Raw genomic sequence first — 23,883 nt, 5'->3', positions numbered from 1 at the left:
GCCAACTTGGCATATAGGTCTTCGATTTTTGGAATGGGATGCCTGTCTAGCCTAATTACTTTATTAAACTGTCAGTTTATAGTCTCCACAAATTCAGACGCTATGGTCGTGTTTAAAGACGGGGACTATGGGTGCTGCCCATTCTGAGAACTGAACAGGTTGTATAATGCCCAGTTTCTCTAGTCTGTTCGGTTCAGTGTCGACATTTCTCGCAGGGCATTTGGCACCAGTCTCGCCTTCATGAAGCGAGGGGTTGCTTTCAGATCCACATGAGTCTTGGCTTACGGGCCCTGGATTTTCCCCAGTTCATCCTTAAAGATGGTGGCGTATTTTCTAATTAGCTCTTGTAGCCCATTTGCTTTCAACTGGAAAATTTCAGCTCATTCTATCTTAATCTCCTTTAACCAATTTCACCCCAGGAGACTTGGCCCTTCACCTGCTCCCACCATCAAGGGCAGCTTTGCCGATTGGCTTCCATCATGGACGGTTACTCTGCTTATGGCTTTTACTTGAATGTCTTCACCCACTTATGTTTTTAGCTTGGAGGCTGTTTCTTCTAAACTTAATTGATGTTCACCGTTATCCAAATATCTGAAGGTACATTCCCCAGTTACTATAGTGGAAGATCCCATATCCACTTCCATTCTAACAGGTTTGCCATTTACTTTCACTGTGACAAATATTGGTTCTGTCTTTCCCATTTTCATATTAAACAATGAGTAAATGTCTGAATTTTGTTGTTTCAGGCTTTTGGACATTGTAGATTTTATTGGGCTTCTTGTTTTGATTACAAGCCTGCTTCAATCTTTCCTTGCACTGCCTCATCATATGTCCATTTCTGTGACAATTGCTAAAAGACTGCTTGCTTCCACCTCTATTAAAATTATTCTTCGGTTTCACTGCTAAATTATTTTTCTTCATTCTTTGGATAACGGGGGCTGTTTCCCACTTCTTGGCAGAGTCTTGCGTTTTTGCAACTCTTTCGGCTGAGGTTTCCTGCCCGATGTGGAGGTCAGTGCCATTTTGTGCACCCTGTACTGCTTTTGAATCTCTTACAGTGCTTTCCATGGCCTGCGCTATCTCTAGTGCCTTCATGAAATCCAGATTCACTTCCGACAATAATCTTTTCTGAATAGTGTCCTCTTTCACACCACAAACTAAAAGATCTCTGAGTATATCGTGCAGAGTTGCACCGAACTCACAATTTTTCATTAACTGCTTCAAATTTGCCATGTAGCATGCAATTGTGTTACCCAGAGCTCAATTTCACAAATAAACCTGAACCCCTGCATCGTGACTGAGGGCTTGGGTTGAAAATAACCGTTCACGAGGTCTACCAATTCATCAAAATATTTTGAACCTAGGGCACTGAATGCCATCAAACTTTGAATCAGATTGTAGGTTTTGGTCCCACAAGTACTCAAGAGGATCGCTTGCCTCTTCTCTTCCCCGGTAATCTCGTTCGCTTGAAAAAAGAACGTGAGTTGTTCTATGTATTGAGACCGATTGTCTGTGGCAGGTTCTAAAGGATCTATTCCCCCAAATTGTGGCATTTTAAAAGGGGATAACTTTTTCAATTCTAATGATCACTGGGCGAGGTATAATGCCCATTTATTTTTAACTTGACTTATTCTGTTCAATCCTGTTTTATCCTCATCGCCAGTTTGTTGTAGGGTGGCCGAGTTGCACTATTAATGATAGAGTTGATCAGCAGATACTTCTTTGGTGGAAATTTTAAGTTTAATTACAATATACTCAGCAGCAACTACACATGTGCTTTCAACTCCAACTCCAATTCTACACTGAGCGCTGAGGTAGTCTACACTATTCTCCTTTTGGTTACTACAGATCATGTGATCTTGCCTAAATGTATTATTCTTAAGGGTACATTACACGCTAAATAAAACCATAATTACTGCACTGCCCCTGTGAAAATTAGTAGGTGCTGTGTTGAGGGGGCAGGACTCCCGGAATTTGACCTCCTCCGCCATTTTCGTAACGATGGAGGACCTCCCTGTCATTGCAAAAATCAAGCCCCAAAGTTTTTCTGAACTGAATTGGACCCAGCTTCCGGGGTCTTCAGGGCTGTGGTGTCCTCCCTTTGTAAGTATCTCCCAGCTTATGTACTTATTTTTGGTCAGAAAGTGGAAGAGGGAATGACATTCGGAAAGAAGGCTTTTATTAATCTGCCTGTGAACAAAAAGTGTTTTTATATTGATAATATTTCATTTACCTCACGCACAAGAACAGATTCTAAGCTGTTGATGTGCATTTGATTTGCAGGACTCCATCAACCATTATGGGCATCGTATCTTAAAAATAAGGGAAATGTTGACATTTTTCCTGACCTTTCTCTTGCTGGGTTGAGTGATAACTCACTGCAATAATCAGTTGGTATGCAATCTTAATTGTGGTCTTATGCCAAAACTTGATACTGATTTTAGATCTTTATTTTCATGTAGTCCTTTTGTATTCCAAACACTGATTGTGTGTCTTGAAACTTGTAAGGCCTTTTCTTCTGATGTAAGCATAGCAGTTCTGCTATTAAGTCATGCATCTTTCCATTGTATATATTTCTTCACTGTATATTTCAACCTCAATGAAGTGTGGTGTGGATTTTACTTTTCTACACATAGGCCAGTTGAAGAGGAGAAGTTACATTCTCCGATCGCACAATGACCACAGAGACTCAGGCTTCCTTTTAACCGGTTTTATTCAAGCATTTGCAAGGGAGCCGCAATCATTCCTAAGAATGAGGACCCAGCTCCCAGATTGATTACATTTCATTACTTTTGTACTTTTTCTTATCACAATACATTTGAGTACATTTGAATACATCCAATCAAAATTAAAACACGTACGCAAAGACTTTGGTTCTCACAACTCAAGACTGTTTATGTTTCATCAAAGCCCCCTCTTTGTCCATTGTATGTCTTCCCATATCTAAGCTAAAACCACCTGCCGCTTCCCTATGTGAGAGGGGAGTACACTTAATCTAATTTATATCTCACTCCAGTCTGACTCTCAAGGCTGTGCAATGTTCATCTGGTAATCTTCAACTCTTAATGTGTTTAGCAGCCATGTCTACCTGGAGATTTTAAGGGTTTTTCAGTAAATTCTTACAGTGTTCTCTTTTAGCATTTTTAATATCCCCCTAACCATCCCCCCTCCTGGCCCTTGGCAAAGCCAAAGCTGGCCACACCTTAAATTGAGAATTCCTCTTCTGGTCCTTCGGGTGGCCAGTTGTCCAGACCGCCAGAGGAATCCTAAACCACCTGGTTGTATAACCTAACATTCCCTTCTCCTGTCTTCTCCCTTGGAGTATGCATATGTCGGGGAATTGATGCACACCTTTGGTATGTGTCTGTCTGTGCCTGGAGCGTCCCTTTCCAGGTTTTATGTTGGTAGCAGCAGAGTCCGATAGCCCATAAGAGCATCATTCCTGTGACTATCGTCATACCCATTCTAACAATCTCCCGCCAATTCATCAATCTTCCGGCCGTAGCATAGGAAGTAGCTGATTGGGCCAAAATCCTGGCCAATTGGGTAGCTAAATCCACTTGCACACGCCCCCTTGCGATTTGCTCTCTAGAAGCTTCTACATACGATTGAGCTATTCTTGTGGCTTCCTGCATGGCTAGGCGTGCTATTCTGACAGGAGTTTGATCAGTAAACAATGTGTCATCCCACCAAGGGCTAAACAAGTATCCTGTGGTTCTGCCTGGCAAATGGAAGTCTCCTATAGTAAGAGGATCGGTCACCTGTAGCAGAAACTCGAGTTGGTAGCACAATGTAAGTCCCCATAAAGGAACTCAGCCTCGCTGGTCATGAAGTACCATTGAGTTGAGGACACCTGAATTGCCTTAAATGCTTCCTGAATTGGTAATGTGGTGAATGTAACTTTCCTAGTATTTGTAAATACCTCCAGCGTTTGACATGAGCACACAATGTAATTTCTTGATTCTGTACAACAATCTCTAATACTCATCAGTACCATGTATTTTATGTAGGATATATATCCATGTAGCCCTACGTGGAATACCATCCCCCACTTTATCTACTCCTAGGGACTCAAACCTATAGCTGTTCAGGAAAACCCCGTTTGGATGATGTTCTTGGGGAATGGCCATGATAAATTTTATAACTCCATCCTCTCCTCCACCTTGAGGTTGTGTAATCACCAATTCCTGCCACTCCTCGCGTATATTTATGAGGTTTAATTGGTATACTGACTTGAACATGTGTTCAGGAATTGTTCCGAACCTGATACCTTCAATGTCGGATTTTATCCCATCAATTAAGTCTCGTGCTAGCATGTCGCATGCCCTCCCTGTGGTTTGTGATTCAGCTGTGTCTATAATCCTATCTGTAGTCTGCTTAAGAATCTGTAGCAGACCTTCTCCTTGTAGCTCCCCGGATGTCAGGGTACATCCTGCCCCGCGCACACTGTAGTGCAACCCTCGGGCGGTCTCAGCAGCCGCCCAGGAGGCATAATCATTTAAGTCATAGATCTGACCTGAATTAAGCATGTAATTGGCACTCCCAAATAACCCCCCGATGTCTCCTAGTATTCTTTTTAACCTAGCCTGTGCTTTGCTCTAATTCTCAGGACGGTTCGAAATTTATATACATTGACTATCCTCTTCAGTTGGCTTCTAGCCCATTTTATGGAATTCTGGTGGCTGTGACAAGTCATATGCAATACTGATAGTAGTCCCGAGATATTATATGTCACTTCCAGGGAGACCATAGTTACATCATGCAATAATGGTTTTGAATTTCCTATCCTGACTATCCCATCAATGGGGGGACTTACTACATCTGGACATTGAGTGGGTCTTTGATATCCACACATAGTCAAAGTGAAACATTGTGTATCATAACAATCATGTCTATCTATTACATATTTACATGTTTCTTGACAATATTGTCCCTCAAGACCCAGTTCCCAAACAAAGGGAGGTAGATCTGTATATCCGGCAGTCACATTAATCTCTTGATACATCCAAATGCTTGTTGATGAAAAACTGGTAGGGGGCGTGTACATTCTACATCCCCCATACCACCAACCCAGTCCAGTTCTATTGTCATAAATCCCAATTATCGTTACCCCACCAATCATGTCTATGCTTATGCTTAGTGAGGTGTTACTGGGTGTGTATTTCCCGCTGGGGTGCATCCTTAAAGGTGCATTCGTCAGTTCATCGTTGTCCTTACCTCTGGGTAAGTACCACCATCCCGTGAAGTTCCTGTTGTTACAATCGAGTGGTGTCAATCGAACTGGCTGCCCTGGTACTGTTAAATGTAAAGTACTCTTACAACTCTTTGTGTGATCACAGGTGGGGGTCCTGTTCCTAATTGTTCATGATGTGTCCCTGTAGCGATGTGATCTGTAATGCAGGCGTTGGGCTTTCTTATCCATTCCCCACTTCCTCCTTGGGGAAGTGGTACGTACTGCCCAGGGTGAAGGCAGGTGTCATTATTGACTTTGACCGTTGGGGCTTCCCATGCCAGCGCTGACACGCCCATAGCCAGGATCACGGACCTGTGGAAACATTAACATTGGCTCCTGGTGTCCTGGTTACCACTCGGTGATTCATCATATATCTTTAACTGTGTATAATGCCTCCATTTATTTCCCATTTTCATATCTACAAGTATCATCTGTCATAATTACCTCATATGGTCCATGCCACCTGGGGCAAACCCTGTTCCCTCAGGGCTCACCTTGACCATCACCTTATTCCCCTCTTGGCGGATCCGTTGTTGCTCTTTGGAGTTGCCTGTTTCCATATGCTTAATCATCTGGGGGGTAGGATTAGTAAGTTTGCGGATGACACAAAGATTGGCCAGGTTGTTAATAGTGAGGTTGAGTGTCTTGGACTACAGGAAGATATAGACGGGATGGTCAAACGGGCAGATAAGTGGCAGATGGAATTTAACCCTGAAAAGTGTGAAGTGATACACCTAGGAAGGAGTAATTTGACAAGGAAGTATTCAATGAACGGCATGACACTAGGAAGTTATGAGGAACAAAGGGACCTTGGTGTATGTGTCCATAGATCTCTGAAGGCAGAGGGGCATGTTAGTGGGGTGGTGAAAAAGGCATATGGGACACTTACCTTTATCAATCGATAGACTACAAAAGTAGGGAGGTCATGTTGGAGTTGTATAGAACCTTGGTGAGGCCACAGCTGGAGTACTGTGTGCAGTTCTGGTCGCCACATTATAGGAAGGATGTGATTGCACTGGAGGGGGTGCAGAGGAGATTCACCAGGATGTTGCCTGGGATGAAACATTTAAGTTATGAAGAGAGGTTGGATAGATTTGGGTTGTTTTCGTTGGAGCAGAGAAGACTGAGGGGCGACCTGATCGAGGTGTACAAGATTATGAGGGGCATGGACAGGGTAGATAGGGAGCAGCTGTTCCCCTTAGTTGAAGGGTCAGTCACAAGGGGGCATAAGTTCAAGGTGAGGGGCAGGAGGTTTAGGGGGGATGCGAGGAAAAACTTTTTTACCCAGAGGGTGGTGATGGTCTAGAATGCACTGCCTGGGAGGGTGGTGGAGGCGGGTTGCCTCACATCCTTTAAAAAGTACCTGGATGAGCACTTGGCATGTCATAACATTCAAGGCTATGGGCCAAGTGCTGGTAAATGGGGTTAGGTAGTTAGGTCAGTTGTTTCTCACGTGTCGGTGCAGACTCGATGGGCCGAAGGGCCTCTTCTGCATTGTGATTCTGTCGGTCTCTAACTTCCTCTCTCAACTCATGTAATTGCTTACTTAATTCCCTTACATAGTCCCGTATTTTTCCTTTCAGTGGCCCTACACCTCCTCCTCCTACTATAATGCCTTCAGGTAATTGCATGGCCCTTCCTGTTATCAATTCAATGGGGTGAACCTGGTAGTCCTATTTGGTGTAGCCCTAAGGCGCATCAGAATGCTGGGCAATACGGTGGCCCAGCTGATCCCTGTCTCCTGAATTGCTTTGGCTATGGATGTTTTTAAAGTTTGGTTCATCCTTTCCACCATCCCTGAACTCTGGGGGTGGTAAGGATTATGGAATTTCTGTTTAATCTCCACAAGTTTACACATTTCTTTAATGACCCTTTAATCCATTGCTCATACCAATTTACACATGCAACTGCTACCATCTTATCTCGTTCAGATTGTCTGGAGAGACTTTACAGTCCAATAAAGTATTCTCATAATAGTTTAAAAACAGAAATCAGGCATTGACATGTTTTGCTTCCTTATCTTCTTCTCAAACAACATCTTACTGTCTCAAAAATAACCCACTAAATTATGTCTGACTTTTTTTTTAGCATTTTCCCAGATTCATTAACCCGGCCAAAAATTGGATTTCTGCCAAACTTTGTCAAGGCCTTGAGCTTAACTTCACATTTTGGGAACAGACTTACAAACATAAAAGCTTGCAGCATTTGAATTAGTGCCAATTGTTGTCAAAAACCCTTTAAAATGAAAATCCCCTTTTGAGAACTTTATTAAGAACCAAACCTCAAATTTTTAAACTTTGTAAGAACTGTATTTTACACTATCAAAATTAAAATAACCTCTTTTCATGTGTAATGATTTGTATCCAGAGAAGTCCCATATGTTTATCAACATATTCTTTATCTTTGGACAGCATCCTCGTTATTCAAAAGTAACTTGTTAAATTACACCGTGCTTTACACCTCAAGATTGTCCCAAATTCAAATTACAGTGCTTTTGGAATGCAGATTTCCTTTAATATTTAATTCATCTCTTCAAAAGAAACCCCTTTTTATCCATTGGAACCACCTAGACCGTTTGTTTATGTCTTTTGGTTTTCCGAGAATCCTTTTGAATTTCAGGTAATTGTTTTTCTCCTCAGAATTTTAGAATAGCAACTCGTATGTATCAATCCCAAACAACTTGGAAGCTGGGGATGAAGGTTATTCCCTACTAGTCTTCAAGGGTACAAAGGTTGGTTCATCTCAAACAAAGGCAAACCCTGTTTTGTCTTCACAATACCTTCAAATTGTGATTTTTGCCAGAAATCTCAACTCAAACCTTATTCAGAAAAATTTGGAATGTTTGAGTATACTTTTCCTTTAATCTAATATGGGGCTTTTCACTCTAAAGTGCTGAACTACACACACAATTTAGGGACGAAAACACATTAAAGCTCACATACAAATGCTTCCTTGCACACAAACAAACACATATATAAAGGTATGTATTTATATTCCTATAATATTGAACTTAACTCTAAACGAAACTTCAAGTAGCAGTGGGGGGAATAAAGGGATCCTGGAGGCTCCACCTATATCAAATTGACTGAAGCTCACATTTTCTCTGCTGCTACCTGTCACTGCTCATTAACCCCCTAGGGGTACTCCCCTTTCTCTCTCTCTCTCTCCTCAGCACAAACAGTTCTTGAAATTTAGATCAATTCATTTCTTTTAAGTTGCAAAAATTCAGTAGGGGGCCTTTCAGGTCCCCGTTATCCCTCCACATATTCTCAATATCTGTTGGTGGCCCCTGGGAGAAATCAATCTGCCACTGCAACCGACGCGACTCGGCCAAGATATTTCTGTATTAGTTTAGTTTGTTGCAGATACAGACTCAGAATGAGTGCTGTAGCTTTGTCAGATTTATCATTAGTCTGAGTTTTCCACCACTCCTTGGAACGTAACGGTGGTTCGCTCAGCTGCCAACCTTGTTGTTTCATTTTGCTGATCAGCTTTTACGTTTCCTGGCGAGGTCAAGGGGCATGGTTCCTTCACTTCCCCATTCCGCAGCGAACTTGAGTTCAATTTTCTCCGTCATACTCACATTCACACATTAAACAGGGACCCCCAGCTCCCCTGAGACGCTCCGTCTCCCGAGGCTCAATTGCCTCAACTTAAACAGAGACCCCCAGTTCCCCCGAGACACTCTATCTCCCAGGGCTCAATTACCTCAATTTAAACAGGGACCCCCAGTTTCCCTGAGACACTCCATCTCCCGAGGTTCAATTGCTTTAACTGTCCACCTGAGTCTCCCTGGCCAAAACATTTGGATCCGTCCTATTAGACCTCCGTTCTAGTCTGACGCGAACAACTGGAGAGTATCTTTCAAAATGAAAATACTCACTAGATCATTGTTCCACCTTCACAGAGGTCTGGGTGAATCCTGCCGACTATGCCAATTGAAGAAGGTAAACCCTCCAACCTGCAACTACCACATAGGCCAGTTGAAGAGGAGAAGATACACTCCCCGATCCCACAATGACCACAGAGACTCAGGCTTCCTTTTAACCGGTTTTATTCAAGCATTTGCAAGGGAGCCACAATCATTCCTAAGAATAAAGACCCAGCTCCCAGATTGATTACATTTCATTACTTTTGTACTTTTCCTTATCACAATACATTTGAGTACATTTGAATACACCCAATCAAAATTAAAACACGTACACAAAGACCTTGATTCTCACAACTCAAGACTGTTTGTGTTTCATCAAAGCCCCCTCTTTGTCCATTGTATGTCTTCCCATATCTAAGCTAAAACCATCTGCCCCTTCCCTATGTGAGAGGGGAGTGCACTTAATCTAATTTATGTTCTACTTTTGTCTCCAGTCTGACTCTCAAGGCTGTGCAATGTTCATCTGGTAATCTTCAACTCTTAATATGTTTAGCAGCCATGTCTGCCTGGAGATTTTAAGAGTTTTTCAGTAAATTCTTACTCTATTCTCTTTTAGCATTTTTAATTTCCCCCTAACAGATAGAGTTGATGTGCAGATACTTCTTTGGTGGAAATTTTAAGTTTATTTACAATATACTCAGCAGCAACTACACATGTGCTTTCAACTCCAACTCCAACTCCAACTCTACACTGACAGCTGAGATAGTCCACGCTGTTCCCCTATTGGTTACGACAGATCATGTGATCTTGCCTAACAAGCATTATTCTTAAGGGTACATTACATGCTAAATAAAACCATAATTACTGCACCGCCCCTGTGAAAATTAGTAGGTGCTGTGTTGAGGCGCAGGACTCCCGGAATTTGACCTCCTCCGCCATTTTCGCAATGATGGAGAACCTCCCTGTCATTGCAAAAATCAAGCCCCAAAGTTTTTCTGAATTGAATTTGTCCCAGCTTCTGGGGTCTTCAGGGCTGTGGTGTCCTCCCTTTGTAAGTATCTCCCAGCTTATGTACTTATCTTTGGTCAGAAAGTGGAAGAGGAAATGACATTCGGAAAGAAGGTTTTTATTAATCTGCCTGTGAACAAAAAGTGTTTTTATACTGGTAATATTTCATTTACCTCACGCACAAGAACAGATTCTAAGCTGTTGATGTGCATTTGATTTGCAGGACTCTATCAACCATTATGGGCATCGTATCTTAAAACTAAGGGAAATGGTGACATTTTTCCTGACCTTTCTCTTGCTGGGTTGAGTGACAACTCACTACAATAATCAGTTGATATGCAATCTTAATTGTGCTCTTATGTCAAAACTTGATACTGATTTTAGATTTTTATTTTCATGCAGTCCTTTTGTATTCCAAAAACTGATTGTGTGTCTTGGAACTTGTAAGGCCTTTTCTTCTGAGGTAAGCAAAGCAGTTCTGCTATTAAGTCATGCATCTTTCCATTGTATATATTTCTTCACTGTATATTTCAACCTCGATGAAATGTGGTGTGGATTTTACTTTTCTTTTTGTAGTGGGGAGACCAAAACTAGGGACCACAAAGGAAGGAAGAAAGACTTGCATTTATATAGCCCTTTTTAGGACCACCAGCCATCTCAAAGCGCTTTACGGCCAGTGAGCTACTTTTGAAGTGTAGTCACTTTTGTAATGAGGGAAACTTGGCAGACAATTTGCACACAGCAAGCTCCCACAAACATCAATGTGATAATGACCAAATAATCTGGTTTTTTTTGTGTGATGTTGATTAAGGGGTAATTATTGGCCAAGACACTGTGGATAATGCTCCTGTTCTTCTTTGAAATAGTGCAATGGGATCTTTTGCATCCACCCAAGCGGGCAGTTAGGGGCCTCTGTTTTCCATCTCATCTCAGTACACTTCCAACAGTGTCGCACTCCCTTAGTACTGCACTGAAGTGTCAGTCTTGACTTTTGTGCTCAATCCCTGAGGACTTGAACCGAGAACATTGTGATCCAGAGGCAAAAGTGCTACCAACTGAGGCACGGCTGACACACCAATTTAATATGGGCACCAATAAATCCAATAGGGAATTCAGGAGAAACAGTTTTGGCCAAAGGTGTGAGTAGAATGTGGAACTCACCACCACAAGGAATAGTTAAGACAAATAACTTAGATGCATTAATCTAGATAAACACATGATTTTCTGTATTCTTTCATGGGATGTGGGCATTGCTGGCAAAGCCAACATTTGTTGCCCATCCCTAATTGCCCTTGAATTGAGTGGCTTGCTAGGCAATTTCTGAGAACAGTTAAGAGTCAACCAGATTGCAATGGGTCTAGAGTCACATATAGATGAGACCAAGTAAGGATAGCAGATTTCCTTCCCTAAAGGACATGAGTGAACCAGATGGGTTTTTATGACAATTGGTGGTAGTTGTCATGGTTACCATTACTAAGACTAAATTTCAATTCCAGATTTTATTAATTGAACTTAAATTCCACCATCTGCTGTGGTGGGGTTTGGATCTGTGACCCCAGAGCATTAGCCTGTGCCTATGGATGAAAGAAATGAATAGAGGATACTCTAATTGGGTTAGATGAAGAGCGCTGGGAGGAATTCTGTGAGGAACCTAAGCACTAATATAGACCAGATGGACTGAATAGCCTGTTTCTGTGCTGTAAATTCTATCTGGTTTTGTTGTTGCCATCTGACCCATCTACTGTCTCATTTATTTGCATGCTCCAAAGTGGTTCATTGTCAGTCATGATAAAATTAGAATTTTTGTCCCAGTAAGCTTATAATCTTTATTAAATAACTAATAGATCTCCCATGATGTTGATCATGGTGTGCCAGATGTTACACTTTGATTCTCCTTCACCACAGAGATTCACGAAGAAGGCCTGTCAACCCCTCTCAAGGGAGCCTAGGGATGGGCAATAAATGGCAACTTTGCCAATAAGGCCCACATTGTGAAGAATTATTGAAAGAGACTGTTATGAGATGCCCGGCAGTGTGGGTGTGGGGGATTATCGCATCATGGAATGGCTACAACACAGAAGGAGTCCATTTGGAACAAAAACATAAAATGCTGGAAAAGCTCAGCAGGTCAGGCAGCATCTGTGGAAAGAGAAACAGAGTTAACGTTTCAAGTCTGTATGACTCTTCTTCAGAACTTACTGGGTCAAAAATTCTAACTTATCATGAGTGTCAATGAACCACTATAGTGCATGCGAATAAATGTGACAGGAGATGGGTCAGATGGCAACAATACAATCAGATTTTTTTTAATGCATTCACGGGATGTGGACTCCGGTGATGAGCTGCCTTCTTGAACCGCTGCAATCCATGTGGTGTAGGTGCACCCACAGTGATGTTAGGATGGGAGTTCCATGACTTTGACCCAACAACAGTGAAGGAACGGCGATATATTACCAAGTCAGGATGGTCTGTGTCTTGGAGGGGAACTTCCAGGTGGTGGTGTTCCCATCTATCTGCTGCCCTTGTCCTTCTGGATGGTTGTGGTTGTGGGTTTGGAAGGTGCTGTCTAAAGAGCTTTGGTGAATTCCTGCAGTGCATCTTGTGGATGTACACACTGCTGCTACTGTGCGTCAGTGGTGGAGGGAGTGAATGTTTGTGGATGTGGTGCCAATCAAGTGGGCTGCTTTGACCTTGGTGGTGTCAAGCTTCTTGAGTGTTGTGGGAGCTGTGCTCATCCAAACAAGTGGGGAGTATTCCATCAAATTCCTTACTTGTGCTTTGTAGATGATAGACAGGCTTTGGGGAATCAGGAGGTGAGCTGCTCGTCGCCAGATTCCAAGCCTCTGTCCTGCTCTTGTAGCCTGCCCGTAAATGGCCAGTCCAGTTCAGTTTCTGGCCAATGGTAACCCCCAGAATGTTGCTAATGGGGGATTCAGTGATGGTAATGCCATTGAACATCAAGGGCGAAGGTTAGATTCTCTCTTGTTGGAGATGGTCAATGCCTGGCACTTGTGTGGCATGAATGTTACTTACCACTTGTCAACCCAAGCCTGGATATTGTTCATGTCTTGCTGCTTTTGGACATGAATTGCTTCAGTATCTGAGGAGTCACAAATGCTGCTAAACATTGTGCAATCATCAGCGAACACCCCCACTTCTGACCTTATGATGGTAGGAAGGTCATTGATGAAGCGGCTGAAGATGGTTGGGCTGAGGGCACTACCCTGAGGAACTTCTACAGTGATGTCCTGCAGCTGAGATGACTGACCTCCAACAACCACAACCATCTTCCTTTGTGCGAGGTATGACTCCAACCAGTGGAGAATTTTCCCCCTCATTCCCATCAACTCCAGTTTTGCTCGGGCTCCTTGATGCCACACTTGGTCAAATGCAGCCTTGATGTCAAGAGCAGTCACTCTCACTTCATCTCAGGAGTTCAGCTCTTTTGTTCATGTTAGAACCAATGTTGTTATGAGGTCAGGAGCTGAGTGGCCCTGGCGGAACCCAAACTTGGTGTCAGTGAGCAGGTTATTGCTAAGCAAGTGGAGCTTGATAACACTGTTGATAACCCCTTCCATTACTTTACTGATGTTCGAGAGTAGACTGTTGGGGCGGTAATTGGCCAGGTTGGATTTGTCCTGCTGTTTGTGTACAGGACATACCTAGGCAATTTTCCACATAGCTGGATAGATGCCAGTGTTGTAGCTGTAGTGGAATAGCTTGGCTAAGAGCACGGCAAGTTCTGGAGCATAAGTCTTCAGTACTATTGCCGGATATTGCAGATAGAATTTACTGCACAGAAACAGGGTCTCAGTCCATCTGGTCCATATCAGTGTTTTACGTTCCACACATATGGACTCAAAACATTAACTCTGTTCCTCTCTCCACAGATGCTGCCAGACCTGCAGAGTTTTTCCAGCATTTTATGTTTTTATTTCAGATTTACAGCATCCACAGTATTTTGCTTTTATTTTAGGAGTTGTTAGGAACTAGGGATAGTTTAAATAAGTTATATGTGTAGTTGTGTGTTAAGAAAGGGGGGAACTTAAGTTTTGGTTTAACTTTAAAAGACACCTGCATTTTTAATAAAGTTTTATGACTCTTAAAGTAGAAACTGGGCTGTTGCCTAGCAACAGTAGGCCCACACAGAGAGACAGAGAGAAACAGAAAAGCAGTTTGAGTTCAGTTGGTGATTATGCTCTAAGGTGAAGGAAGCAGTTTAAGTCTCTCTCTAGCCGGCCATACTAGCGGATTGCTGAGAAAAATAAGTTTAAGAATCTTAGATGAGTTGCTCTAAAGTTAAACTAACAGTGAATGTCGAGTGAATTCTAGATCTCAAAGGAGCCAATAAGTTGTCAGCAGTCTACTGGGAGAGGGAACTGCAGGAACCAGGTCCAAAAGGGAAAAGAGAAAGGTCCCAAAAAGACCTTTAAGTTAAGTCAGAGGACAAGAATCTGTAACAAGTTTCTGTTTCAGTGGAAGTGAAAGCAAGGAGCAGAGAGGAAGGCTCCATGCTTAAAGGGAGAAAGGCCACAGACTTAAAGTAAAATAGGCTTGCGAGAAGCCAGAAGATCCAAGGAGACATTCGAAGGTCTGAAATCTTTACTATGGTTATGTGAAGCGGTAGTGTTCTGTTGGCATGTCTGAGTATCTGAGAAAGAGTGCGTGGAAGGCAGAGCTTGAATGCATGTGGTGATCCAGCAGAGGGGAACTTAGGAAGGAGAGATCGCAACCCTGGAGTTGGACCCTTGCGGAAGGCATCTAATATAAAGCATTGTTTGGGAAGAAGATTCCAAAGTGGGTTCTTCGAGAGTGGAGATTGGAAACCTTTGTGTGAAAGACAGAGTTTAGTGAGACGGGTTGGCTCACAGTGTGACAGGTGTCTGGGGGGAGTTGATGAGGGATCCATACCAACTGTCCTTGGTGGCATCTGTCGCCTGGTTTCAGAGTGTGGTGCACCTAAGCACAGGTTACCAATTGGTTTACATGGACTGTGTACTTACTGTGAACATTAGAGTTTAAAATAGCTTTTGTAACCTGTGTTATCCTCATGAATCTGCATATATCTATAAAGGTTAGTTGTGGGTGAAGGAGTATTGTAATATAGTTCATGTTTTCTTTTTTAATAAATGTTTTATTCTTTTGTTAAAAGTACATCAGCTGACTCCTCTGACTGGGTTCAGTAGCCACTCCTTGTGGCACTGCAATTTGTCTTATACTACATTTAGCCTAAACAAACACACCTTTGCATGTAACATGATGAGCAGCTTCTTTCCTTTATTGTTAAGGGATGGGTTTTGATAACATTGGATAAAAAAATCTATGAAATTTAAGAAAATATTAGGCTCAACTACCTCTTTCCTCTTAAAACAAATATGAGCACTTAGTTTTAGCAGGAGGTACTAGTTAAATAAACATTTAAATTCCAGATTTTTATTCACAACCTCCCTCCAAATTTGAATGGTTGCACACTCCTTCCACAACTTATCTGTACATAAATGCAGAGGATGTAACTATTTAGAATATATTCTTGTTCGTCCTTCAGGGTGAAGATGACCAAGGTATGATCTGCAGTGTTCGGCAGGGTTCCAGTGAGTATCTAGGTGACTGCTAAGGCCAATCTGCGCCCAGGAGGTAGTGCTGCAAATAGAACAGGATACTGCAGGTGATTGAGTTTTGGGCAATTGCTGGCTTGAATATATTATAAAATATAAAGAGCACAGGGAATTGTTTTCACCTGAAACTTGCCCATTCATCATTTTCTGCCTTGATTATATCTGGATTCAGCTCTCACTTTACCTAGCCATAAAGTCATTGCAGCACAGAAGAAGGCCATTCAGCCCATCGACTCCACTCTGTAGAGCAATCCATGTTGATTATTGTTTGGGGAAATGTGCTCGTATGTAGCACACGCATACCTCAAGAAGAAAATTGTGATTCATTTTACTGCTTCTAAAGTTAGTTTCCCTTGGTATTTTAAACTACAGGACAGGACTCAAGAGCAGAAAGTCCTGGCAACAGCAATTGTAAGATTTCTATAATTTTCTAAGCACAGATGCTTGTATGAAACCGTATCCTGCTATTGTATCTTCAGCTGCCAGGGATACATCTGGGAACTGGGGCAATTTCAAAGTTCAGGTCTCTGATAGAAAACTGCTGCAGATGTTTCAAACACACAGATGTTAAGATACTGATACATTTAACCATTTTCTTATGATTGTTGTCATTTAATTTCTTATCATAGAGCCATTGAAGCTTGCAACAGAGACTGATGCTATCCATCCCATTGTGTTCTTGTTGACTCTTTGGCAGGACAATCCAAAAATAATCCCACTGCTCTGTTCTGACCTCATAACCCTGCCTTCCATTGTCTCAAATGTTTATCCACTTTACTCGATCTCAACTAGTCCCTGATGCAAGACGTTGCATCTCTAAGAGTAAAATATTTCTGAACTTCTCCCCTCACCCTTATTATGATAATTTTAAATTGATGACCTCAGGGGAAATAATCTTTGCATATTTACTTTGTCAAAAACATTCATAATTTTAAAAACACTCCTAAATCTCCTCTTGCAGCGAAAGTTGCCCTGTATCTCATTTCAATTTAAACAGGAGCCTGATCTCCTTTGCCCTTACTGGAGCCTGCAACAGTGGACTGATTGCAGTTTGCACTTGTACTCCTAAGTAAGTGTCAAGGACCCCTGTCCAAAATTGTCAGGGCTCTTTTTAACCTGTACAGGTTGGATCACCATGTCATCAGATCCTGACTGCAGCTTTTATTAGGCAGCATGAGCGAGAAGTTGCCGAGAGTTTATGGACAGGAACTCAGCGATAGAGAGGATTGGACTCAGGAGCCCAAGAAAGTTACATCGAGTTCACAGCACAGTAACAGGCCATTTGGCCCATCAAGTCTATGCCAGCATTTATGCTCCACACGAGCCTCCTCCCTTCCCATTGCTCCCTCGTCTATCAGAATATCCTCCTATCCCTTTCTCCCCTATGTGTTTAGCTAGTTTCCCCTTAAATGCATCTATACCATTCACCTCAACTATTCCTTGTGGAAAAGCATTCCACCTTCTTAACACTTTATGGATGAAGAAGTTTGTCATTGGAGTTTAGAAGAATGATATTTGATCTTATTGAAACATATAAGATTTTGAGATGGCTTGACAGGGTAGATGCTGAGAGGATGTTTCTCCCATGGGGAAATCTAGAACTAGGAGCCCCAGTTTGAATATAAGGGGTCTTTCATTTAAAACAGAGATGAGGAGGAATTTCTTCTCTCAGGGGGTTGTTCGCCTTTGGAATTGTCTTCCCCAGACAGCAGTGGAGGCTGGGCCGTTGAATATATTCAAGGCTGAGTTAGAAACATAGGAAATAGGAGCATGAGTAGGTCACTCGGCCCTTCAAGCTTGTTCCGTCTTTCGATATGATCCTCTATCTCAATGCTCTACTCCTGTTCTCTCCACATACCCCTTGATGCCTTTAGAGTCCAGAAAGCTACATATTTCCTTCTTAAATATATTTAGTGACTTGGTCTCGCGTCTTCTTTGGTGGAGAACTCCATAGGTTCACCACCCTTCTGAGTGAATAGGTTTCTCCTCATCTCAGTCCTAAATGGCCTACCCTGTATCCTGAGACTGCAACCCCTTGCCCTAGACCCCACCACCTCCACCCCCAGGCAGAGGAAACATCATCCCTGCATCCAGTCTCTCCTGACAGAATTTTATACATTTCCATCTCATTCTTCTAAACTCCAGCAAATACAGGCCGGGTCGGCACAATCCCTCCTCATGACAATCCTGCCATCCTAGGAATCAGTCTGGTGAACCTTTACTGCACTCCCTCTATGGTGAGTATATCCTTTATTAGGTAAGGAGACCAAAACTGCACACAATACTCCAGATGTTGTCTCACCAAGGCCCTGTACAGCTGCAGTAAGACATCCTTGTTCCTGTACTCAAGTCCTCTTGCAACATACCATTTGCCTTCTTAACTGCTTGCTGCATCTGCATGCTTGCTTTCAGTGATTGGTGTACATTTCATCAGGTCCCTTTGCACATCAACATTTCCCAATCTATCGCCATTTGAATAATACTCTGCCATTCTATTTTTTCTACCAAAGTGGATAACTTCACACTTATCCATGTTATACTGTGCCTGCCATGTATTTGTCCACTCACTCAACCTGTCTAAATCACCTTGAAGCCTCTTAACACCCTCCTCATTGCTCACATTCCTACCAAGTTTCATGTCATCAGCAAACTTGGAACTATTACATTTGGTTCCCTCATCCAAATCATTGATATATATCGTGATTAGCTGAGGCCCAAGCATTGATCCCTGCGCTACCCCACTAGTCACCACCTGCCACTCTGAAAAAGACCCATTTATTCCTACTCTCTGTTTCCTGTCTGCTAACCAATTCTCAATCCATGCCACTATATTACCCCCAATCCCATGTGCTTTAATTTTGTACACTAACCTCTTGTAAGATTTTATCAAAAGCTTTCTGAAAATCCAAATACACCACATCCATGGTTCATCCTTATCTATTCTGCTAGACATGTCCTCAAAAAACTCCAGTAGGTTTGTCAAACATGATTTCCCTTTCATAAATCCATGTTGACTTTGTCTAATCCTGTTGATGTTTTTTAAGTGTCCTGTATTACATCCTTTATAATTAACTCTAGCATTTTCCCTGCTACTGATGGTAGGCTAAACAATTTGTAATTTGCTGTTTTCTCCCTCTCTCCTTTTTTAAGTAGTGGGGTTACATGTGCCACCCTCCAATCTGCTGGGACTGATGCAGGATCTACAGAATTTTGGAAGCTGACAATCAACATATCCACTATTTCCATGGCCCCCTCCTTTAGCACCCTGAGACATAGATTATCAGGCCCTGGGGATTTATTGGCTTTCATTCCCATTAATTTCTCCAGCACTATTGTTTTGGTAATATTAATTTCCTTCAATTCTGCCTTCTCACTAGACCCTTGGTTTCCCAGCATTTCTGGGAAGTTATTTGTGTCTTCCTCCGTGAAGACAGAACTAAAGTAGTTGTTTAATTTCTCTGTCATTTCCTTGTTCTCTATTATAAATACTCCCTTTTCAGACTGTAAGGGACCTACATTTGTCTTCACTAATCTTTTTCTTTTCACATACTTATAGAAGCTTTCATGGTGTGCTTCTATGTTCCTTGCAAGTTTACTCTCATACTTTATTTTCCCCCTCTTAATCAATCTCTTGTTCCTCTTTTGCTGAATTCTAAACTACTCCCAATCCTCAGGCTTACTACTTTTTCTAGCAACTTTATATGACTGCTCTTTGGATCTAATACTATCCTTAATTTCTTTTGTTAGGCATGGTTGGGCCACTCTTCCTGTTGTGTTTTTGCACCAGAAAGGAATGTATAACTGTTGAAATGCATAGATTTATTCCTTTAATATTAGCCATTGTCTATCTACCATCATGTCTTTTATTGAAGTTCCCCAAACTATCTTAGCCAACTGACACCTCATACTTCCTAGTTTCCTTTGTTTAGATTCAGGACCCTAGTCTCAGATTGGACTGCTTCACTTTTCATCATTGTTCCCTAAAGGACCCCGCACAACAAGATTATTAATTAACCCCTTCTCAGTGCACAATACCGAATCTAGGATAGCCTGTTCCCTAAGCGGTTCCTCGACATACTGGTCTAAAAAAACATCCCGTACACACTCCAGGAATTCATCTGCCACAGTATTATTGCTGATTTGGTTTGGCCAGTCTATATGCAGATTAAAGTCACCCACAATTACTGTAGCAGCCTTGTTACATGCATCTCTAATTTTCTTTTTAATGCCATTCCCCACCTTATCATTACTGCTTGGAGGCCTACAGACAGCTCCCGTTAATGTTTTCTGTCCCTTGTCGCTTCTTAGCTCCACCCAGACTGATTCCACATCTAGATTTTCTGAGCCAATATCCTTTCTCACTACTGCACTGATTTCATCCTTAACTAACAGTCATGCCACCTCCTTTTCCTTTTTGCCTGACATTCCTAAATATTGAGTGCCCTGTTAGACAGATTTTTGATCTACAAGGGAGTCAAGGATTTTAGGGGGACAGGGAGGCCACAATCAGATCAGCCATGATCTTGTTGAATTGTAGAGCAGGCTCAAGGGGCTAAATGGTCTACTCCTTATGTTCTTCTGTTCTTATTAGGTTCTCTTGAATTCCCTATGGATTTATTCATGACTATTTTATGTTAATGACCATTAGTTTTGGACTTCCCCAAAGGTGGAAAGATTTTCCTCCATCTCTACCCTCTCAGGGTTAATTTTTGTTCTTTTTTTTTTAACATTACTTGAGAGACCAGATCCTCAGAGGACAGCTTAGGTCTCCAACTGCTGTGGGGCCATCCTCCATCCCTGATCACTGCTTCCCACCCACCACCCCCCCCCCACCCCCCGCACCCCGATCCATAGGATGAACTAGCAGCCAATCATTCCACTTCCCTGCTGTCCACTTCCTGTAAATTACTGTCCATTCTGGGAACTCAGACAACTGCCCAGAAGCTGGTCCAGAGTTAAAATTGGGGTTTAACTCATTTGTCTGTCATAGATGGTGCTACATTTTCTTATCTAACAGGTGCTTGGCATTTTTTTGCCAAACCTGCGATCCACCTTGCCAAATACCTTTCAAAACTCAGACATACCACATCTACTTCACTCCCTTTGTTTCACCAATTGGTTAATTCAAAATATGTGTTAAATTTATTAAACATTAACAAATCCATTCCACATTCAACGCTGGCCTTGAATAACCTGTGCATTTCTTAATGTTACTAAATTACTGTCAAATTATGGGTGACATTAGGTTGACTTGTCTATACTTTATTCAGCTGTTGTTACACTGATGAGTACCCTGAAACAATTTTCTTATTATATTTCAAATAGTCACATTGATTATGAACGTGTAGAACAGGGATTCCCAAACTGTGGGTCGTGACCATCAGTGGGGTCGCGGGATAAGCAAATTGGAGCCACGAGCTCCGAGGCAGTAGTGATGACTATGGAGTGGAGACTCAGATTTGACAGCCCTGGGATTGGCTGCAATGCCCCCTTAGATATGCCTGATTTTTTTTGCCTGTTGGTGCGTCCTAATCCAACTCAGGCCCAATTGCTGACACAATCACAGAGCCTGCCAAATGGTAGCTGTCTTAGCTGTTCTTTTGCGCTTGTATCCCTGCTCTTTGAACTCCCACCCCACACAACAACTCTTCCCCACCGTCCCACCACACCCCACCCTCCAATTTTCACTCTGGGGTTGCACCAAGTGTGAAGAATTAAGATGGGATCATGGCAGAAAAAAGTTTGGGAAGCACTGATGTAGAATAAAGACCATTCCAGTAGTAAATGCTCAGGTTAAGTGGAGTGACCAAGGTGATGGCCAAACGTGTTGCTGCCCTCCAGTTCCATGCTCACTTATCCCATTCCCCTTTAGCTAAATCAGCTTCTGTCTGGCTTCTGCCGTCCTCATAGAAATGAAGCTACTCTGGTCAAGGGCACTCAATGACAGTGATGCAAAATCCTTTTCCTCCTTGACCTCTCCCTGACATTTAACACCATCAACAAACCATCCTCCTTCATCCTGGAACACCACCACCTGGAAGTTCCTCTCCAAGTCACTCGCCATCCTGACTTGGAAATATATCGCCGTTCCTTCACTGTCGATGGGTCAAAATCTTGGAACTCCCTCCCTAACAGCACTGTGAGTGTACCTACACCACATGGGCTGCAGCGGTTCAAGAAGGCAGAGCCACCTTCTCAAGGGCAACTAGGGATGGGCAATAAATGCTGGCCCAGCCAGCAAAGCCCACATCCTGTGAATAAATTAAAAACATTTGTCTGACTAATGCAGTGTGACAGCCATTGCTTGGTTTCACATATATCTGTCCCAGTGTAGCAAATTGCTGGAATTGAGGTTAATTGTTTGGCTGACAGAAATGTATCTCTGTAACAGGAGAGTTAATATGAAGCATATACTTTTCCTGATTTTTGGTGCGAGCGCCACTCTTAGTACACTGTTGAAAACCGTGTCTTAAATGTATCAACTCTAACGATCCCAAGTGGACGACTTAACCTACAGATGGCACTAAGTTCCAAATATAGACTTAATTAAGAGCTCAATTATCAACCAAAACATGTTCTCTCCACAAGTCAAAACAGGGATTCTTATCTCCCTGGGGAAAATGTGGAAAGCGAAATCCTGCGCTGGTGAGCGAGAGTAACGTTGAGAGAGACATGAAAATTGTACAGAACCCTTTAGGTATGCTCACATAACCCTTAGGTTCCAGAGAATCTCGATTGGAAAACATTGCACAAGATCCTAACTCAGCCAAAGAACGGTTGAAGAATGAGGAACTTCAATTACATGAATAGTTAAGAGAAGCTGAGATTATTCTCCTTAGAGAAGGTTAAGAGGGTTTTTGATGTGGGATCAAGACATTGTAGTTTGGAAGTAACCATTCCCATTGGCAGAATGGTGGCTAACCAGAGGACACCAATTTAAGGTGATTGACCAAAGTACCAAGGCAACACGAGGAAAAACATTTTTATGCAGCAAGTGATTATGACATGGAATGCACTACAGTCGAGGCAGATTCAATAGCTGCTTTCATAAGGTAATTGGATAAGCCTATGAAGGGAAAAATTTACAGAGCTATGGGGAAAGGGTAGGATAGTAGAACCAGCTGAGTAGCTCTTGCAGAGAAGAGTAGCTCTTGCAGAGAGCCGGCATAGACATGATGGGTCCAATGGCTTCCTTCAGTGCTGTAATCATTTTATGATTCTATGATTCTATCATGCCCAATATTACCTTTGTAAATTGAAATGTTTGAATTCATGTTAAAATGCAACTGACAGTGTCTTTTGATTGTGCCAGGACCAGTAATAGGCAATTAGGTCATTTTGTTGTTCCATTTAATCCTTCTGATTCCATCAGTTAAGTTACCATGGAAACTCTATCCCCACTCCGCTGTTTCAAATTTTAGTGACAGTTTTTCAAAATCTTAATTAGGAATCCTGGTTAAAAAAAAGTTACTGTTAAATATTCAGAAATATTGCACATCCAGCTTCTATATTTTGACTGTGAGTGAACACACATTTCACTCTAATCTCCTTCCCCATTGATTTGTGTCTCTAAATGTCCTACTTCATTTAACATTAAGAAGAAATACATGAATCTTTCAGTAGATCACATGAAACAGTTACACAAATGTGTATATGTCTTAGCACAATTACAGAGACCATCTGATAGTACAGAGCAATTGACTCTCCATTGCTACATTTATGCATTGGTCTAGTAACTGGTCTTCCCAGTCTTTTATTTAATGGAGGGAAAATTGCTTCGAGATTTTCAATACTAGCGCTGGGGCTGCAATTTGGACATTCGGGAGGTGGGAGGCAAGATCATTAGAATGACTAAATTCAACTCGCCATCTGGTTTTCGCCCATCTGTAGCATTGCGTGCAATCATGCAATAAGACTAGTTAATGTAATCACATTGTAAATAACATGGAAGCCAGCTCAACGAAGTACAGTTTCGATACGGTACTGAACTCAGGAATTCGGTGAGTGAGGGAAGTGGTGATGTTCTGGTGCAGAACAAGGGCTGGTCTTAGAGAAAGGGTGCCAGAGACAGTGGAACCTGAGAGATGAAGTCCAGAGCCATTAATTTTAAAAAACAAGTAGGTGATTGGTTGGTGGGTTTTAAGGTTTCCTTTTAT

At 42.2% G+C, this 23,883-nt stretch overlaps 1 protein-coding gene across 1 annotated transcript in view; it reads right to left on the bottom strand.

Annotated features, from left to right (window-relative positions):
* Window positions 1-2,722: 2,722 nt before the first annotated feature.
* LOC144692197 (volume-regulated anion channel subunit LRRC8A-like) overlaps window positions 2,723-23,883 on the bottom strand; it is a 54,346-nt gene continuing 33,185 nt past the window's right edge. The window contains exon 3 of the mRNA XM_078560757.1: window positions 2,723-5,545. Coding sequence (XP_078416883.1) covers window positions 5,480-5,545 — 66 coding nt within the window. The 3' untranslated portion in view covers window positions 2,723-5,479. The remainder of the gene's footprint in view (window positions 5,546-23,883) is intronic.

The sequence above is a fragment of the Cetorhinus maximus genome, chromosome 17, assembly GCF_964194155.1.
Source record: "Cetorhinus maximus chromosome 17, sCetMax3.hap1.1, whole genome shotgun sequence".
Lineage (NCBI taxonomy): Eukaryota > Metazoa > Chordata > Chondrichthyes > Lamniformes > Cetorhinidae > Cetorhinus > Cetorhinus maximus.
This window is presented reverse-complemented; position numbering and strand designations above follow the sequence as displayed.